The sequence below is a fragment of the Sus scrofa genome, chromosome 13 (genome assembly GCF_000003025.6).
Source record: "Sus scrofa isolate TJ Tabasco breed Duroc chromosome 13, Sscrofa11.1, whole genome shotgun sequence".
Taxonomy (NCBI): Eukaryota; Metazoa; Chordata; class Mammalia; order Artiodactyla; family Suidae; genus Sus; species Sus scrofa.
Window position 1 is genome coordinate 65430326 of NC_010455.5, and position 18786 is coordinate 65449111.

The 18786-nt window shown below is 47.5% G+C and overlaps 1 protein-coding gene across 1 annotated transcript in view; it reads right to left on the minus strand.

Moving 5' to 3' along the window:
* SRGAP3 (SLIT-ROBO Rho GTPase activating protein 3) overlaps positions 1-18786 on the minus strand; it is a 392297-nt gene that overhangs the window by 62730 nt on the left and 310781 nt on the right. The window contains 5 exon segments of the mRNA XM_021071097.1: positions 7782-7866; positions 12039-12236; positions 13992-14093; positions 15878-16099; positions 17521-17649. Of these exon segments, the coding sequence (XP_020926756.1) occupies positions 7782-7866; positions 12039-12236; positions 13992-14093; positions 15878-16099; positions 17521-17649 (736 nt within the window).

Sequence of the window (18786 nt, forward strand, 5' to 3'; positions counted from 1 at the left end):
AGCTCTCCTTTCCAGCAACACTTCCTGCAGGAACTGTCTAGGGTCCCTGGGGCTTCCTCCCCTCACCTCTGCAGCTGGCTTCTGTCCCCTCCACTCCATGGAGCCTGCTCTGTGTGGCTGAATGTCTCCTCTGCTCTTAGCTGACTACTCAACACTCACCACTGACTAACTCAGTTAATCACTCCCTTCTTATAAAGTTTTCTCCTCTAGATTTTCATGACTCTGTATACTTTCCAGGGGTCTCTCCTGCCCTGTCAGCTCTTCCTCAGTTTCTCTTGTCGTCTCCTCCTCATCTGCCCAAACTCTAACCTCCAAATGTCAGAATGCCCCCAGGATGCAAACTAGGTCTTCTCTTCTCTTTCTACCACCCACACTGGGGATCTCAAATGCTTACTGAGGACTCCCTAATCTTATCTCCAGATCTTACTTTTCTCTGGAATTCCAGGCTCATATCTACTGCCTTCTTTTTTAACAGCTCTATTGAGGTATAATTTACATATGCTAAAATTCACCCATTTAAAATGTATAATTCAATGATTTTTAGTAAATACTCAAAGTTGTGCAACCATCACCACAATTCAATTTTAGAACATTTCCATCATGCAGAGAAGATCGCTTGTGTCAATTTATATCACTCACTACCTCTGCCCACCTCCAGCCTATGGCAACCACTCATCTACTCTGTCTCTATAGATTTGTTTATTCTTGATATTTCTTAAAGTAGAATCATATACTATGTGGTCTTTTGCATTTGGCCTTTTTCACTGAGCTAGTGCTTTTGAGGTTGGTCCATAGCATGATTAAGTATTTCATTCCTTTTATGGTGAAGTGGAGAACCTCTAAGCCAGTGCTGTCCCATGGAAATATAATGCAAGCCACAATTTCTAGTAGCCACATTACAAAAAGTAAAGAGAAACACGAGATTAATTTCAATGATACATTGTATTTAACCTAATATGTCAAAAATATTATTTCAACATGTATCAATATAAAAAATTAATAAATATGTATATAAACACATACATATATATAGTATTAAGTCTTTGAAATCCAGTGCTGATTTTACACATCTCAGTTCAGACTAGCCATGTTTCAAGGGTTCAGTAGCCACATGTGGACTGTGGCCACCACATTGGACAGAACAGTTCCAGGCTCTAGAATCTCATCCAGCATCCTCATGAAGGGACTTTATTTATTTACTTATTTATTTATTTATTGTCTTTTTGCCTTTTCTAGGGCCACTTCCCATGGCATATGGAGGTTCCCAGGCCCAGGGATCTAATCGGAGCTGTAGCCACCAGCCTACGTCAGAGCCACAGCAACGCAGGATCCAAGCTGCGTCTGCAACCTACACCACAGCTCACGGCAATGCCAGATCCTTAACCCACTGAGCAAGGCCAGGGACCGAACCTACAACCTCATGGTTCCTAGTCAGACTTGTTAACCACTGAGACACGACGGGAACTCCCATAAAGGGACTTTATAAAAGAAAGAACTGAGCATTTATTTTTGTCTCTAGAAAACAATGCTGAATGGGGCTGGAGAGAAAAATGAGGAGAGGAAGAGAGTGCGAGAAGTCTGAAAATAAAACTTGGAGTGAATCAACACACAGTTCCTTAATTCCTGACCAAAGCCACAAGCAGTTACAAGAGTGACTGCAGCTGGTTGAATTGAAGCCAAAGCAGGAAAGGAGAAAAATTAGGTAAAATGGGAAATTTGTTCTGCTTAATTTGACTGTGTACCTGGGGTCTGGGGCAAATTCCTACCAGACATCACTTGGAGTTAAATTTTCATGTAGACCCAAGACCTTGAGCTGTTGCCAACGGCAACCCATGAAAGGTTCTGCCAGGGCCTAGGTTGACTATGAATCACATTGTTTCCCTTGGGGCTGTAGTCACTGGGCAACTCTGACTTACGAAGGGGATGAGGAAGAGGTTCCTGCTCCCCATCCTCTTGGTTCCAGAACTGTCCACATCTCTATGTGCTGGGTACAGTGCCCTTCTTTTAGTCCTACCTCACCACATCCCTTCCTGCCTTTTCACATGCTGTTCCCTCTGTCCCAACATTCTTTGCACAGTTTTTCATGTGGCTGACACCTTATCCTTCAGTCTCAGCTTAAACATCACCTCCCCTCGTGGCCTCTCTGATCACCCAACCTAAAGCAGGTGCCCCCATGTCTCCCCCCCCATACACATCCATTCTCTATCTCAGCCCAAATTTTTTATGCAAGGACACTCCAGATGGATGGACAGATAGGGGCCAGGAGGGAAGGGGGGAAATAGGAATCAAAGGGTCTAGGTCCTCGAGTGGATATCAGAACACACTCAAGACAGACTTTCTCTGGCAAGGAATCGAATCTATTCTCTTTCAGTTTTTGACTCACATTACAGCTCTCAAAAATCCCTTTACTGGGAGTTCCTCTTGTGGCTCAGAGGTAACAGATTACCTGACTAGTATCCATGAGGATGCGGGTTTGATCCCTGGCCTTGCTCAGTGGGTTAAGGATCTGGTGTTGCTATGACCTGCAGTGTAGGGCGCAGACACAGCTCGGTTCTGGCATTGCTGTGGCTGTGGCGAAGGCTAGTAGCTGCAGCTCTGATTCAACCCCTAACCTGGAAATTTCCACATGCGAGGGTCTGGCCCTTAAAAAAATAAAAAAGAACCCCTTTACCAACATCCTTTAGAATATGGTGTTACAACTCCTAACAAATAACAGAAATCAAAAATATTCAGATGCCTTCTGATATCTGCTAGGATTTAAAAAATATATTTTACAGTTGGCAGCTCAGTCATTTTCTAGAAGGTCAGAATGTCTGGTCCTGGTGGATATTTTGCTCTGTAATGGGCTATTAAATCTTGGCCTGAAAAGGTTATGTCCATCCTCTTATAGATAATGCACTATTCATCCTTGAGGGGCTAGGGTACATTGAAAAAGCACCTGTATCTTTGGCGTAAACCCTGAGCTTACTCACTACCCAGAGCAGTAAAAAGGTCAGAAATCTAAGACTCAGAGATGATAAACTAAGAATCCTCTCTGGCCAGTAAAATGACATAGCCACAGCCAGGGGCACATAAGGGTGTGCGCTCTCGTTCCCAAGATGTGGCAGTGACATTGGTAACAAGGAATGCCAATTTGCAAGGTCCCGAGAAGCTTCTCAAGTTGCATGTCTGGGGTCAATCTGTTAAAAAATCCACCAAGTGAGGGTGACTCAAAAAACCTAGTGTTTCCTCCAACTTGTGGTTTCTTTAAAGTGCGCTGTCAAGAGAGTACTTGAGAGAAAGCGAGGCACTAGACATGACATGTTACTTTATTTTAAAAAAAGCTTTGGGAGTTCCCGTTGTGGCGCAGTGGTTAACGAATCCGACTAGGAACCATGAGGTTGTGGGTTCAGTCCCTGCCCTTGCTCAGTGGGTTAATGATCCGGCGTTACCGTGAGCTGTGGTGTAGGTTGCAGGCACGGCTCGGATCCTGCATTGCTGTGGCTCTGGCGTAGGCTGGTGGCTACAGCTCCGATTGGACCCCTAGCCTGGGAACCTCCATATGCCACGGGAGCAACCCAAGAAATAGCAAAAAGACAAAAAAGTAAATAAATAAAAATAAAAAATAAATAAAAAAAGCTTTGTATGTTTTTAGTCAAGATATTCTGCTTGGCCCATATTTTGAAATTGTTTTCAAAACGACTAGATTATCCCCATACAAAATAGCTCTGGGAGTTCCCATTGTACCTCAGCAGTTAACAAACCCGACTAGCATCCATGAAGATGTAGATTCGATCACTGGCCTCCTTCGGTGGGTTAAGGATCTGGCTTTGCCATGAGCTGTGGTGTAGGCTGCAGATGTGGCTCAGATCCTGCGTTGCTGTGGCTGTGGTGTAGCTGGCGGCTACAGCTCCGATTGGACCCCTAGCCTGGGAACCTCCATATGCCATGGGTGTTGCCCTAAATAGATCAAAAAAAAAAAAAAAAAAAAAAAAGCTCTGAAGTGATATAAAAAGGCCTTTGATGTAGGTGTCACCCTACCCTAGCCCCACTTAGAAGAGCTTTCTACTGAATGGAAGAGTTAACATGCCCAGGTAGAAGGAAATCATTTGAAGACACTCAGAAGAATGAATCAGAAGATGCTGAGCTTTCTTTGGCCTGTTCAATTTTTTCATGGCCCTGTTTTGCCCAATGGGCAAGAACTTTATCAAACCAAGTTGGTGAAAATTCTCCCCTTTCACCTAATGCCCTGAGAATCCAAATATACCTTTATCATGCAAGGGAAATACATAAATAATTAAAGATTTGGTCTCAGCTTCAGTTTTTTGCAGTAATTTATTAACTTTAGTGAATAACAATACATCAATATCCATTACTTGTGATGAATATACCCTACACAGATAAAGTGAAGATGTTAATAATAGCGAAAATTGGATGTCGAAAATATGGGAACTCTGTACTATCTTTGCAACTTTTTTATAAATATAAAACTATTCTAAAACCAAAAGTTAATAAGAAAAAAACCTCCCCAGAATTGACCAGTCTCATAAGACCCATCCCAGTTATCAAAAGGAGCACAATAGGCTTTCCCCACTCTGGTTTATGAGGAAACAGGACTACAGAAATTCTTATAGATGGCTCTCTTTCTTAGCTGCCACTACACTTCTGAAGCTGCATTTTCCTGCATTTTTTTTTTGTTACTATTCAGCTCAAAATTCACAAGAAGGACTCATAAATCACATCTCAGAGCAAGGCGCAGCCGGAGGCTAAATAAACTTGGAAGACCAAACGGGTCAGGAGTTATGCCAACCAAAACTAATTATTATGATATTTTATTAAGGCTATTCAGGCAGGGGCAGGAATGAAAGGCTCATCTGATAGCACTTATGGAAGACCTGGAGAGAACTTTCTCATCTGGGGTCTTATTTTTTAAAAGAATACCTTGTTTTCTAATGCAGGACATGCGAATTCAATAATACAAGTAGCCAGAAATCACAGGGCCCCACCTTTTGTTACATGGCTCATGAGAAAGAGCTCCCAGACCCCAATCCGATGGCCATAGAAACTGATCCTGCAAATCATGGAAGCTGCCCCCATCACGTACTCACCCAAGCTCCTCTAGAACTTTTTGTCTCTTCCCCTTCCCTCTGTTCTTAGTTTTGGTCCCTTCTGTGTTACTCACACTTCTCCACGGCCCCACTCTCCTGGTCCAATCCCCAAATGTCAGGATGGGCAGAATGTGGAGGGGTGGGGGTGGGGTGGGGAATGAAGAAAAAGCTCCCTGCAACTCGCTCTTCCCCACCCTTCCCTTGTTCAATGAGTTCTGACAAATGAAAACACCCATGTATAACCACCACCCAAATCGGGACATAGAACATTTCCATCAGCCCCAAAAGCTCCCCAGCTCTCACCAGCAAGAACACAACAAAACTAGTCTAGAGTGATAGAAATCAGATCAGTGGTGGCTTGAGCTGGAGGATGGAACACTGACTACACAGAGGCACAAGGGAACTTTTGGGTGATAGAGACAGTGTTCCATATCTTGATCTGAGTGGTGGTTATACCTGGGTGCATATGTTTGTCGAAACAGACTGCTAAACATAAAATGAGTACATTTTATGGAAGAGCCATTATACATCAATAACGTTGATTGAAAAAATTCATTGGTATTAGTTTTAAAGCCCTGACTATTCCTTCAAGCCCTACTTATGTATGTTCCTTAGAGCCTTTCTGCCTCTCCAGAGCCCATGGTGAAACCGGCCCCTCGGGACTCATGATCCTCGGGGTCTACTGTACACCTGGGGATTCATTCAGTAGTTCTGAGTAACCATGTTACCACTGTTTAATTTCTTATGAATTCATAGGTTGTCTCCCAGCTCGACTCTAAGTGCTTTGTGACTGGAAGATGGCTCAATTTCTCTAAGATGGTTCATTCCTCTAAAGCAGGGGCTCAAAAATGCCAAGCACTTGCAGAGCCTGGCAGTCCCCTTGGTAGCTGCTGAGCAAATGGATGTGAGGGACTTGTGTGCCGGGGCACAGCCACTAAGATGTGCACCCACAGAGAAGAGGGTGTGCCAGCGAAGGGCGAGGACATGTTGAGTATGACCAACACCCACCAGCTAGTGACCGCTGGCTCCACAGCCCAGCACAACTCTCATCCTGCCACTCCTCCATCCCCAGAGTGCTCCTGAGTGATCTCTAGGCTGCTTCAGGCTGTCCTCTCAGGATCTACTGCATCATCTCCTTAAAAGGCCCCTTCATCTCTCCCACACTGTCCCATTTCCCAGACCTCATGTTTTCTTTCCTTTCAATGGAACATATCCTTTAGCCAACATGCCTCTCCAAACACAACACAACAATATATCTGAGTGTGGGGCTAACAGTGCTCCAAGCAGAGTCCAGCAGCTTCAGAAGCCCCAGACCAGGTCCTCCTCTCAAAGCCAAGCCTCATACCAGGCTCAAGGGTCATGAGGACTTGCTCTAAACCATCCCTGACCTTGGATGGTTTCTAGTTCATGTGTCTGTGACCTTTCCATTCAACATTCATTCAGTGGCTATTAATTGAGTGTTTACTATGAGCCAGGCACTGTTCTAAGCACTGGAGATAAAATGGTGGACAAATTAAGCAAGGAAGTTCCTACTCTGGTTGAAGACATGCTGCTGTTGCGGGCAGGGGCATGACCAATGACAACAAGCAGGTAGACAAATAAGACATTGGATGGTTTCATATGGTCAGAAGAGAGATGAAGAAAATCAAACAGAGAAAGTGTTGGAACAGAGGTGGTGATTCTTTGAGGTTGGGTGGCAAGGTGAGTCTTGCTGAGGAGGTGGTATCTGTGCTGACAGCTGAAGGATAAGGAGTCATCCACACAGAGATGTGGGGTAAGGGCATTCCAGGCAGAGGGAACACCAGATGCAGAGGCCCAGAGGTAAGAATAAGTTGGATGAGTTTTGAGGTGCAGAAAGGAGCTTGGTGTGGCTGGAATACAAGAGGGGAGTGTAAAATGGGTAGATAAGGTCAGGGAAGCAGGCAGAGGTCAAAGGATCTCAGGCCTCATAGGCCATGGGAACAGTAGGGATTTTACTCCAACCGTTGTTGCAAGCCTTTGGGAAGTTTTGTTTTTGTTTATATGGCCACACCTATAGAATATGGAAGTTTCTGCTCTAGGGGTCGAATTGCAGCCACAGCTGCTGGCCTATGCCACAGCCACAGCAATGCAGGATCCAGCCATATCTGTGACCTAAGCCGCAGCTTGCAGCAACACCAGATCTTTAATCCACTGAGCTAAGCCAGGGATCAAACCTGCATCCTCATGGACACTATGTTAGGTTCTTAATCCGCTAAGCCACAACGGGAACTCCCTGGGGAATTTTAAGTGGAAGCCCCAGGTCCCTCAGGAACCAAACCCTGGCTTACACATATGGATTCTTCTTCTTGGACCTAGAATTCTGGCCAGGCACTTCTACAGTACTCCTAGCAAAGAGGATCTGCTAAAAGGCATCAGTGCAGACTCCTGCGCCCTGAATCCCACCCCCTACCTACAGATCTCTTATCACTTCACCTGGGACTCACCCCCACAACCTAAACTAAGATGTGTTTGCCCCATACTTTCTGCAACAAGACCGGACTCCTCAGCATGTGTTCCAGGGCTACTTTTCCAGCCTGTTCATCCTGGTAGGTGGCTCCAGTACCAGGCCTTTTCCATCAAGTGCCCGGAATCTCTACCTGAAACAGCTCGAGGGGCCACACAAAACCCAGAGGGGAAGACCATCCCGCTTGCCCACTTCATTGCCCAACTTACCTTCACCCAAAGTCTGCTTGAGTAAGTCATGCTTGGCCTGCAGCTTAGTGATGAGGTTACTGCCATTCACATATTCTTTAAATTTCTGTAAGACACAAGGCACAAGGACGTTACAGATTTCAGGGCCAAGTCCTGCCATCTCTGCCTCCAGAACAGACCTCCGGGGAGGGAGGCCACTCTCAAGGACCCCAGCATGGGAAAGGAGGGTCTCTGCAACTGCTCCATTGGATCCCTCGCTCTGCCAACCTTGGCTGAATACTCCCATAACGAACTGCATATCAGTCTGGAAACACAAAGAAAGCTCAGGGGACAGGCACAGTGAAAGGTGCTTCTGTCAGGTGAGGACTGCAGGAGTCCAGGCAGAAGGCTTCTTTAGCCATCACAGCTCCATGCTTCTGGGCCAAGAACAATAAAGATGAGATCTGTCCGTGGGGCACTTAGAAAGACAAGAGCATGTTATCAGATCTATCAGAGAGGAGCCTCCGAACAAGTCTGTCTTTTATCTGGCTGTGCTCTGAAGGCAGAACGGCTTTGCAGGCACCTAGAGACATTCCTATTAAAATAACCCAAACTACATTGGGGGATATTATTTTCTTCTTTTCACAGATGAGAAAGTTGATGCTGGCACAGAGAATGATTTGCCCAAGGTCTCTCGGACCCTAGGCTCCTCTAGTTCAGGGGTCTGACCAAACACAACGCATTTCAGAGCAGTGCCAGGGACTGGGCGCCTGGAACAGAAACACTTCTACCTGCCCCCAGTTCTGCCTGGCCTCATCCACGCCTTTACATGGGTACACCAATTCTTTCTGGATCCCCGGTGCCTACAGCTATACCTGGCATATAGCAGGTGCTAAGAAATTAGACTGAATCCCTGACCTGGTGGGACTGACACAGCAGTGTAGGGAGAGAGATAATAAACTAGTAAAAAATGTTAAGTAAAATAGACAATTGTCAATGGTGGGGAATGCTTCGGATAAAAACAGGCAGGAATGAGGGTCTGGGCAGACCTCACTGCAAAGTTGCCTTCTGAGCCCAGCCTGAAGGAGGAGAGGAAGGGGACATGTGGCTGCCCAGGGGAGGGAGGGGGTCTAAGCAGACGAACAAAATAACAGAAGCCCTGAGAATGAAGGCACAGGAACAGATGTGATTGCCCAAATCTGCAGGCTAGTTTCTCACTAAAAATGTTCATTCTATGGAGGCTCAGAGATGCTGCACAGAAGGAAAGATGTGAACCTCTGTTGCTCAGGATGCCTGACCACCACCACCTTCCTGCTGAACACAGGTAGGGGGAAAAGGCCTGTGGGGTGGGGCTGACATGTGTCTAGGAAACAGTGAGGTCACCACACCCTGCCCCCAGGGTTTCTGGAGGTTGTGGTGTCCTCTCTCCTCAGCTGTGGTTATTAAGAGTCACTCTCCCTTGCATCTGTAGAGCACCAGACAGCTTTTAAATACATATGTGTGGTCCACTACAATCTCAGACAGCAAATGGGGGGACACCACATCCTCATTCTGCCCAGAATGAGAAAGAGCTCAGGGCTGCAGCCATTCAGTGTGCAACCTTGGCCAGATTTCTGAACATTTCTGGGCCTTCATACGCTCCTCAGGGTGAAATGACAGTAGACTCTCGGTGCTTCTCCAAGTGTGGTGCAGGGACCAGTGGTCTCCTCGCCAGCTTCGGAGAGTGTGAACATATAGGTTCCTGCTCTGCAGTACTCCTGGAATACCATGAAACTAACCAGAAGTGCTCACATTTCCAGGGCGCCACCCTGGGGAGGGTGGGAATCTGGGAACCTATGTTTTCAATAAGCTTTCCACATGACTCAAAAGCACACTTCAGTTTAACAATGACTCACCTAGTGGTTTTCTCTGGATGCTTCTAGTAATATTGCCCTTTGACTTTATCTTGTGTTTAAGAATTCACCAAAGGGGAGTTCCCCTTGTGGCTCATTGGTAATGAACCCAACTGATATCCATAAGGATGTGGGTTCAATCCCTAGCCTCACTCAGTGTGTTAAGTATCCAGCATTGCTGTGAGCTGTGGTGTAGGTCACAGACGTAGCTCAGATCCTGCACTGCTGTGGCTGTGGTGTAGGTTGGCAGCTACAGCTCCAATTCGACCCCTAGCCTGGGAACCGCCATATGCTGTACCTACAGCCCTAAAAAATAAAACCAAAAAAAAGAGAGCTGAGGTGTAAGTAGGTATTCTCATGCCTCATGGCCCCAAGCAGTTGAGCTCCCATTGTAACTATGTTTTGGTGGGTAATTCACTGGTCAGTGCAAATTACACCCTGGGGTTCTGGGACCTGTGGGCCCTGCCATCTTCTTCCAAGCTTCACCCAGGCTTCACATATGATGCGTGAAGGAAAGAATGCCATTGACTTGTACTGATGTTTGCATTAAAAGGCGTACCATGTCCTCAAAAATACCTAGAAAATGTCACAACATCAGGTCATGAGGTGGACTAGCCAACCAGGTTGATAATTTGAATATTAAGATGAAAATATAACATCCATGACCCTCATCATGGATGCTATCTTCTACTTTCAAGCAAGCTGAACCCCCTTCTTTGCTTCTGCTGCCAAAATGACTTGATAATCACCCGTACTCCTCACTTATCTTTGTGACCCATAAACTAGTAGGCCCCTCATGGAGGTGGTAAATCTTGAAATTGGCATGGACTGATTCACTAAGTCTAGCTTTGTTTTCTTTCTTGAAAACAACAAAGCGTAAGAGCGCTGATCAAGGAAATGCAGTATGTGTCAACTATTGGTTTTCCATGGGGAGTTGACAATTTGTCATGAAATGGAGTTGGATGTTAGAATTGGGTGGGTCTGTGGCTGGTTAAATGACCATAATTTAAAAGTGCTGATTAATGGATCTATATCAGCCTAGTGACATGTTTTGAACAACTCTGTCTTTGGCCTTGGCCCTGGCACACCACTCAAGTTTTTTTGTTTTTGTTTTTGTTGTTTTAATTGACAAACTTACTGAATCTGCAGCTGACACGAGGTCTGAAGAGACAGCATATGTGATGAGAAACTGGATCAGGATCATGACAGTCTGGCTGAACCCATCAAGAGGAAATCTAACTGGTGATAAACATAAGACATACCCAGGACATCACCTACAAATCCCATAGGATGAAGGTGATCTGGTTTAACAGCAGTGTGGTTGGAAAAGAGATTTTTTCTTTTAAGTAGGACCTTAGGATGCATTAAAAAAAAAGGAGCATAGCACCTAAAGTAGAGAGAGGTGAAAGCCTGGCCCTGTTCCATGCTGGTCACACCACTGCTGGAAGCCTCACTTTAGAAGAAGTACTGACAAACAGAACAAGTTCAGGAGAGAGGCGCTAGGATACTGAGACTCGACACAAGCTTAAGAGGCTGGATTGAAAGAATTAGATATGGTTAGCCTGGAGAAATAAAAGCCCAGCTCCCTGAAACCTCGCCAAAGACTGTCGAGTAGAATTAGCCTCTCTGCACTGCCCCAGAGAACAGAATCAAGATCACTGACCAGAAATCCTAGTGAGGCAGATTTCCTAAGATAAGAGAGATATGGGGAAAACATTATAATACCTAGAGCCAGCTGCACACCAAGCAAAAGGGTTATTTAGGTAAGGAGGGTGTGCAGAATCTAGATGACTTTGGGGCAGGGAAAGGACTGAATAGGATCAGACATCGGATGGAAGACACAAGGTTGCTTACAACCAGGGCATTCATGTTCACCAAATTCATGTTGAACCGAAGCCCTTACACCCCCCATCCCTGTTCCTCTCTGGCCAAGTGGGGTATAAGTAATCTGAGATGTTACATGAAGGACGGGCAACTCACCAGCAATCTCCAAGGACCACCCAGGGCACAGCCTGTTTGCAGAGCCCATGCTCAAATTTGAGACAACTCAACATGACAACCATTCTCTAAGCTCGGGAGATGTTCCTTGGGGCATGCATGTCATTCTGTTAGCCCCTTTCCTCTCACCCTACTGAACACAACTCTGTTTTGTTTTGTTTTGTTTTTTCTAGAATAAGAAAATTGCAGTAACTATCAATCCATGATTAAGGCTGATGCTCCCTACTGGTAGCTCACTTTCTACATTTCCCAAAGCCAAGCCAAGCAACTTCATCTGAAAAGTGTGTTGGAAGAACTGTAGGTTAACTAACCCCTGTGGTTCCTCTGGCTCCCACTACTTTGGGCTGCTCCCCAAAAATCACAGTGGGTGGGGCACAGACAGCAGGTCCTGGGCCGGGATGCCACTTACTGTAAAGTAAAACATTTCTGTCTCCTGCTGGTTGGCTCTCCTTTTGGCAATGTTGATCTTGCTCATGTAGGTCTCAGAGGCAGCTGACTTCACAGACTCTGTGGAACGACTGTGTTGGAAGGCATCAGAGACATCGAAGTCCTCCACGGTCAGCATGTCCTGTAAGGTCTGCATGGTGGCATCCAGGGTTTTTCTAACCTGGGAAATGCAGCAAGTCGACAAAAATCCTTCAGCCTCAGGATGTCTTTGACAACTCAAAGTCCTTTCCCAACTGTTCCATTACTTCTTCTCCATACAGCCTCTGGGAGGCAGGCAGGACAATGATGCTCATTCCTGTTAAACTGATTTGCAAAGTGGGGCCAGTAGCTGGTGGGGGTGAGAAGCCAGATCGCCCACACTAAGTCATGCCATGGGGCTGCTTCTGCTTTGAGAACCTTGGAGGATATTGTGACAAACAAGGAACTCAGGTCTGAGGTTTGTTTCTCTTTATGGTTCCATAGCTTCAAACTAGCTCCTTCTGGGAGGCAGGTCTCTGGGAAGGAACAATGCTCAAAATGCTCCCCATTCTCTTCATCCAGAGAGGGTGGGGGACAGCAGCCTCAATGAGTGCCCTCCTCAATGTCTGCCACAGAGTCCTCAGAAGCCTGACTGAAAAAGAGAGCCTCGGGGGAGACAGAAGCCGGGACACATGCAATGTAGATGCAGGGCAGGAAGAAAGAAAGAAAACACTCTTTTCATGTCCTCTCTCTTCTCAGGTTTGAAAAACAAATATAGAATGTGCCTGCACATGACCTCCCCCCAGGGACCGCTTTGATCCCTTCATCCTGAGCGACAATCTGGCTCCATCCTTTTTCGAGGCACAGAGCAACCGGCCCTCCCTGGCTGGCACAGCCCTCCTGAGTCTGAAGACAGGAACCACCACTCCCCATCTCCAGCTGCCACTGCACTTCTCAGGGGTGAGCCTGCCCACGATTTCAGTTGACACCCCCATGTCCTGGTGTCCTCCAGGTGGGTGACGTCCTCCCTGGGGGGGGGGGGCACCTAGGCTGGAACAGGAAGTCTCCATGTGGCCTCATAATCTACATCAGAATGGAGCCACCCAGCTGTATTTCCACCTCTGCCGCCCTGGTGGGGGTCCTGTGCCACCAGCTTCAGGGGATACGTGCTGGCTCTGGTAAGACAGAAGTTCCTTGGGGCTCAGGATCTATGAAATGGTCAGTGTGCCATGAGCTATTTCATTGTGTGATTTAAAATACCTATTACTGGAGTTCCCACTGTGGCACAGCAGAAACACATCTGACTAGCATCCATGAGGATGCAGGTTCGATCCCTGGTCTCCATCAGAGGGTCAGAGATCCAGCGTTGTGTGAGCTGTGGTGTAGGTTGCAGATGCAGCTCAGATCCTGTATTGCTGTGGCTGTGGCATAGGCTGGCAGCTGTAGCTCTGGTTTGACCCCTAGCCTGGGAACTTACATATGCAGCAGGTGCAGCCCCAAAGAAAAGCAAAAAAATAAAATAAAAGACCTTTAATACTTTCTGATGATAAAAATAACACAAACTCTGCAGAAAAAAGAGAAAAGCACAAAGAAGAAAAGAGAAATCACCTATACTCCTGCAACCCAGTCAAAAGCACTAGCAATATTTAAAAGTATTTCCCATCAGTCTTTTTTCTATGCTTGTGAATAGCACAGAAACATGCAGGCATACGTTAGTTTACCCTGGCTAGGACAGTACTGTACACAGAGTTCTACTTTCTCTTAGCTTTCCTTTAACATCTTATGAGCTTTCCCCACGCCATTGAAGATTCTTGGTATGTGTGGTATTGAGGTTTGTACCATGGACAACTTTCAGATGAACCCTAATTTCTTACATGTTCCATGGCAAGAGTGGATGCCTCAGGACCAGCCAGGCCTGTGAAAGGAAATCCCCTCCAGGGCAGAGGGGTTTACTCACCTCCTCATTCTCTATTTTGAGAGTAGCCAGCCTGGACTGCAGCTGGTGGTACCGCATGAGCAGCTCCGTCTGGACGGGCTGCTGGGCGCTGACCTGGCACACCTGCAGAAATGACAGCCACCAGCCCTTGTCACCAGTGCAGAGCCAGGGCAGGGATACCATTACCACTCCCACCCATAGCTGCAGAAATAGGCCTGGAAAGGCCAAGTGACCTCTCCAAGGTCACACAGCTGGTATCTGGGGACCCCAGAGCCAGCGGAAGCCAGGGGCCACACTCTCACACTCTATGTCTATGCCTGTACAGCACGTTTCTACTTGGAGAGTGGACAGAATCTCATTAAGTGAGACTAACTGGTTAATTTCCAGGCAGGAAGCTGTGGTAAGGAAGCAAATGGCTGAGAGAAGCTGATGGAAAGAACAATGGGGAATTCCCATTGTGGCTCAGCAGTAATGAACACAACTAGTATCCATGAGGATGTGGATTCAATCCCTGGCTTTGCTCAGTGGGTTAAGGATCCAGTGTTGCTGTGAGCTGTGGCGTAGGTGGCAGACTTGGCTCAGATCTGGCTTTGCTGTGCCTGTGGTATAGGCCAGCAGCTAGAGCTCCGATTCAACCCCTAGCCTGAGAACCTCCATATGCTGTGTGTGCAGCCCTAAAAAGACAAAAAGAAAGAAAAAGAAAAAGAAAAAAGAAAATAAAAGAGCAAAGGGTGGGAAAGAGCAAAGTGGGCCCAGCAAGGAGATGCCTGTGGGAAGCATCCATGCAGTGGTGGCAACACTCACAGCCTGTCTTCCTTGATTGGTTGACCAAGAGAGGAGGGGGAGAAGAGAGGAATACAGGGGAATTCTGTTCTCCTCCACCCACACCCACATTCCCAGGCTAGGCTGTCTGGTGTAAGTGAGCTGAGATCATAGGGGATGGCAGGGCTCAGTTATTTACCACTAACAGCCTACCCAAACTCTGCATTCACTTTAAGACGATCCACAGAGCTGAACTTGAGGGCAGATGGAAGGGGCAGGAGCTACCGGGAGGCCCTGCAGAAGTCATGTCTTGTAAATGGAGAAAGTGGGCAGAGCCACTAACATGTCCAGCAAGTGCCACCTTCTGTGGTACTTCCTTGTCCCTCCCTGCTAAGCAGGTGCAGCAGCGGCCCAGCTAAGCTCCCCTGGGATGCAGAGGCTGACTCTAGGGTGCAGGGGGTGATGTGTCTGAGTGGAGGTAACAGAGCTTTAAGAAAAAGTTCTGTGCATGTGCTTCTGGGGGTAGAGATGGAGGGGGGAGGCTGATCTGACTTCTGGTGGCTGTCCTCTGTTAGTTCCAGGGACTCGGGCCTGAGCCCTAGAGACAGGGAGGAAAGACAGGGAAAAGTTCAAGGAGCTGTTTTCTTAAGAAATTTTGTGTAACTAGTGTGCTGCTTTAGGGCCAATGCCAAGTGCTTTCTCCCACTTTTCTTCCCCAGAACATAATGAAGGTCTTGAGCGGCACAGGCCCTGAAGGAAATGTGATTGGCTGGGATGCCAAGGGTTCACAGCATTGGAGCACAGGCCAGAGTGGCTATGCTGAGACCCTGTCTTTGTTGGTCTGAGGCTATCACAAGGGACAACGTGAGATGATCATCTCTGTGCAGATGTGGGGCTCTTCTAGGGCCTGTCTAGTCACAACTGGGAGGGATTCTATGCGAAGCTAAGGTCCTGCAGTTCTGCAGGTGGAGGACTTGAGCCACCAAGATTAGGGTATCAGCGATATACTCCTCAGCCGGGAAGCCCAGGCACCAAGAACTTGACACCAAGCCTCTGAGCTGACTTTTTCCTCCCACCGATGCCCTGGGAGCCCATGGGAGACAGGCAGAAGCAGCCTCAAGCAAGGGCTCCTGGGAGAAGCCTACCTCATCCCCCATGTGGGGCTGGAATTCAAACTTGAGAGGGGGACAGAAGACCTGGTTGCACATGTCCATGACCGTGTGCTTGTCGCTTCGGGAATCCAGGTTGTCCACCGCATTCTCGATGACATCCAGCCCCTCATGGCGAGAGGTTTCCAGGTTGTACTCGGCTGAGAGGTAGGTCCGGAAGGTGCGGGCCAGACTGGCATGAAAGCCCAAGTCACAGCACTTGGAGAGAAGCACACACAGAAGAGTGCAGTCAGAATGGTGACATGGAGGTAGGCCTGCCACAGTGACATGATTTCCTCCTACTCCACAGCCAGATCTTCCATGCTGGAGGCGCTCGAGCACTCTGGGAGCTTACCACACAGGTCACAGCAAAGTCCGTGGAGGGCGCTGGGGGCTGCAGTCCAGGCAATGGCAGTGCTTCTCTCACCTCCCCAAACTCATCACGTTCTTTCTCACCTCCAGGCCTTCACACATGCATTCTCCCTGCCTGGAGGATTCTCCCTCTCTCCTCCTGCCTAAATACTCTTTGGGTTTCAGTTTAGAGGTCACTTCCTGCAGGGAGCCTTCTCTGATGCTCGCCCACTGAGAGTTTAACGCCAGATGTTTCTCATCCAGGGGTCCACACGTCCCTCCATCTCCCTCACCATAACATCCACCACCTGGCACTGCAATTGCCTGTAACACATCAGGGTTGTGCAGGGTAAGCACCATGAGGACAGACCCACTGGCTCTTGTCCATGGTTACACCTCAAGACTGAGAGCTTGTAGGGACTCCATAAAAATTTGGTAAATGAAAAAATGAAAGGGCTGTGTGAAAAAGAAAGTTGAAAGGTAGGAAATAGGAGGGGTCTGGCCTCCGGTGTTGTGAAGAAATGAGCAGGGCCAAGCAGCTCTCTCTCCTGGGGTTGGCAATAATGGCATTAATGGATCCCCTCTGCAGCTAAGGGACAAGTGGTGACCCTCTGAATTCCTGACAGGATACACAGGGCCAGAGGAAAAGGATGCATCTGCCTCACAGAAGCTGACAGAGCATCTGCTGGGCCAGATCCCTGTCTGTGTGAAGACATGAGAAGCAGCCCCCGCTCCGTCACAGATGACATGGAAGCCCGCCTCACAGTGTTCTCTCCCCAGGCCTGGCCATCCCCCCAGTGTGTTTTGCACAGCTAGTACTCAGCAACCAGTGTTCCATCTTCCTTGTGCTTAAACTGCCTGATTTCTCCCAAGATAACAGCCCCCAAGTAAAACTACCTGTGGAATTCTGTCTCATTCATTATTTTCTTCCATATGCATGTGTGTCTGGCCAACTAGACACCGGGGGTGCTAAACAAATAAAGATCTTTACCGCTCTGTGAAGTCCCCCATGTCATGAACTGTGTAGATCACACTTGTGCCCCCAAGCCCAGCAAAGGGCCTGGTGTAGAGGAGGATGCTGGGAAAGTGCATGCTGGATTACAACTGCCCGGCCCAAGTGTTCAGGGGCCACCAGAGGCCACCCTCACCCACTGGGTAGAGGCCTCGAGGTGATACTCCTTTCCAAGATCCCAAATGCTCCTTGCCCTTCCCTGATCAGGGCTCCATTAAGGACAAGAGACAGCCCTCCCTGGACTGATGACTCGTGCCCAGACTCCCCAGGAGCTCACATCGATGAGGTCGGAGACATCATGGATGTAGTATTTGCTTATAGCTGCGTTGGTGGCTGCCAGATTCAGCAAGTAATCATTCCGGGCCTTGGTGCACTTCAGCTTGTTCTCAGAATACTTTGCCTGCCTCTGGAAGGAAAGAGTAGATGTAAGACCCGAGCCACTGATGGGAAGAATTTAGGATTTTCTTTATGCTCACCGCCTGCACCCAATCCCTTGCACAGCCCTGGAATGCCTTACTCCATGTGTCAGGTGAGGAAGATCTGGATCCTGGATTCAAAAAGCTCACCTTAAAGGGCACCCATGAAGCCAGCGACAGCACTGTTGGGTAAGCAGCAGACTTTTCCTGATGTCAGCCAGAGGAGAGTGTAAATGAGACCTCAGAGGCCCTACCCAACAGCCCCCCTCCCCACCGAAAGCCCATCCAACCTGGCTCTTCTTCCATGTTCCCATCATCACCTCCTCTGTCCATCCTCTAGAGGCCATATCCATTCCTGCCTCGAGACTTCAGCCTCATTCCTTCAGCCTGGCAGGCCATCCTTCCAGGTCCCCGTGTGGCTGCTTACCATGGTTACATAGTCGAGTGGGCCTCTGACGACAATCTTGCTAAAGTGTGTCCCCAGCATCTCCACTGTCTCTTCCCACACTCTGTCCTGCCCTACATTTCCCACTTATTTAATCTTTATTCAATTTTTAGTGAACATTTTCATCTTTATTTGAATTTTTATTTTAGAGCAGTTTTTGCTTCACAGCAAGATTGAGAGGAAAGTACAGAGATTTCCTGCATACCCTCCTTTTCCCACAGGGTACATTTTTTACAACTGATGGACCTATATTGACACACTACTGTCACCCAGAAGCCACGGTTTAGTTCAGGGTTCATGCTTGGTGTTGTATATTCTGTGGGTTTGAACAAAGGTATAATGGCATGTGTCCATCATTACAGTATCAGACAGAGCAGTTCCCCAGCCCTAAAAATTCTCTGACCCCCTCCCTCCCACCTAAACTTTAGTAGCCACTGACCTTTTTATTGTTCCACAGTTTGCCTTTTCGGGACTGTCATATAGTTGGAGTCATACAGTATGTAGCCTTTTCAGATTGGTTTCTTTCACTTTGTAACATGCATTTAAGGTCCCTCCATATCTCCCCATGGCTTGATAGCTCCTTTTTTTTTTTTTTTTTCCTAGCACAGAATAACCTTCCATTGTCTAGATGTACCAGTTACTTATCCCTCCACCTACTGAAGGACATCGGGGTTCCTCAATT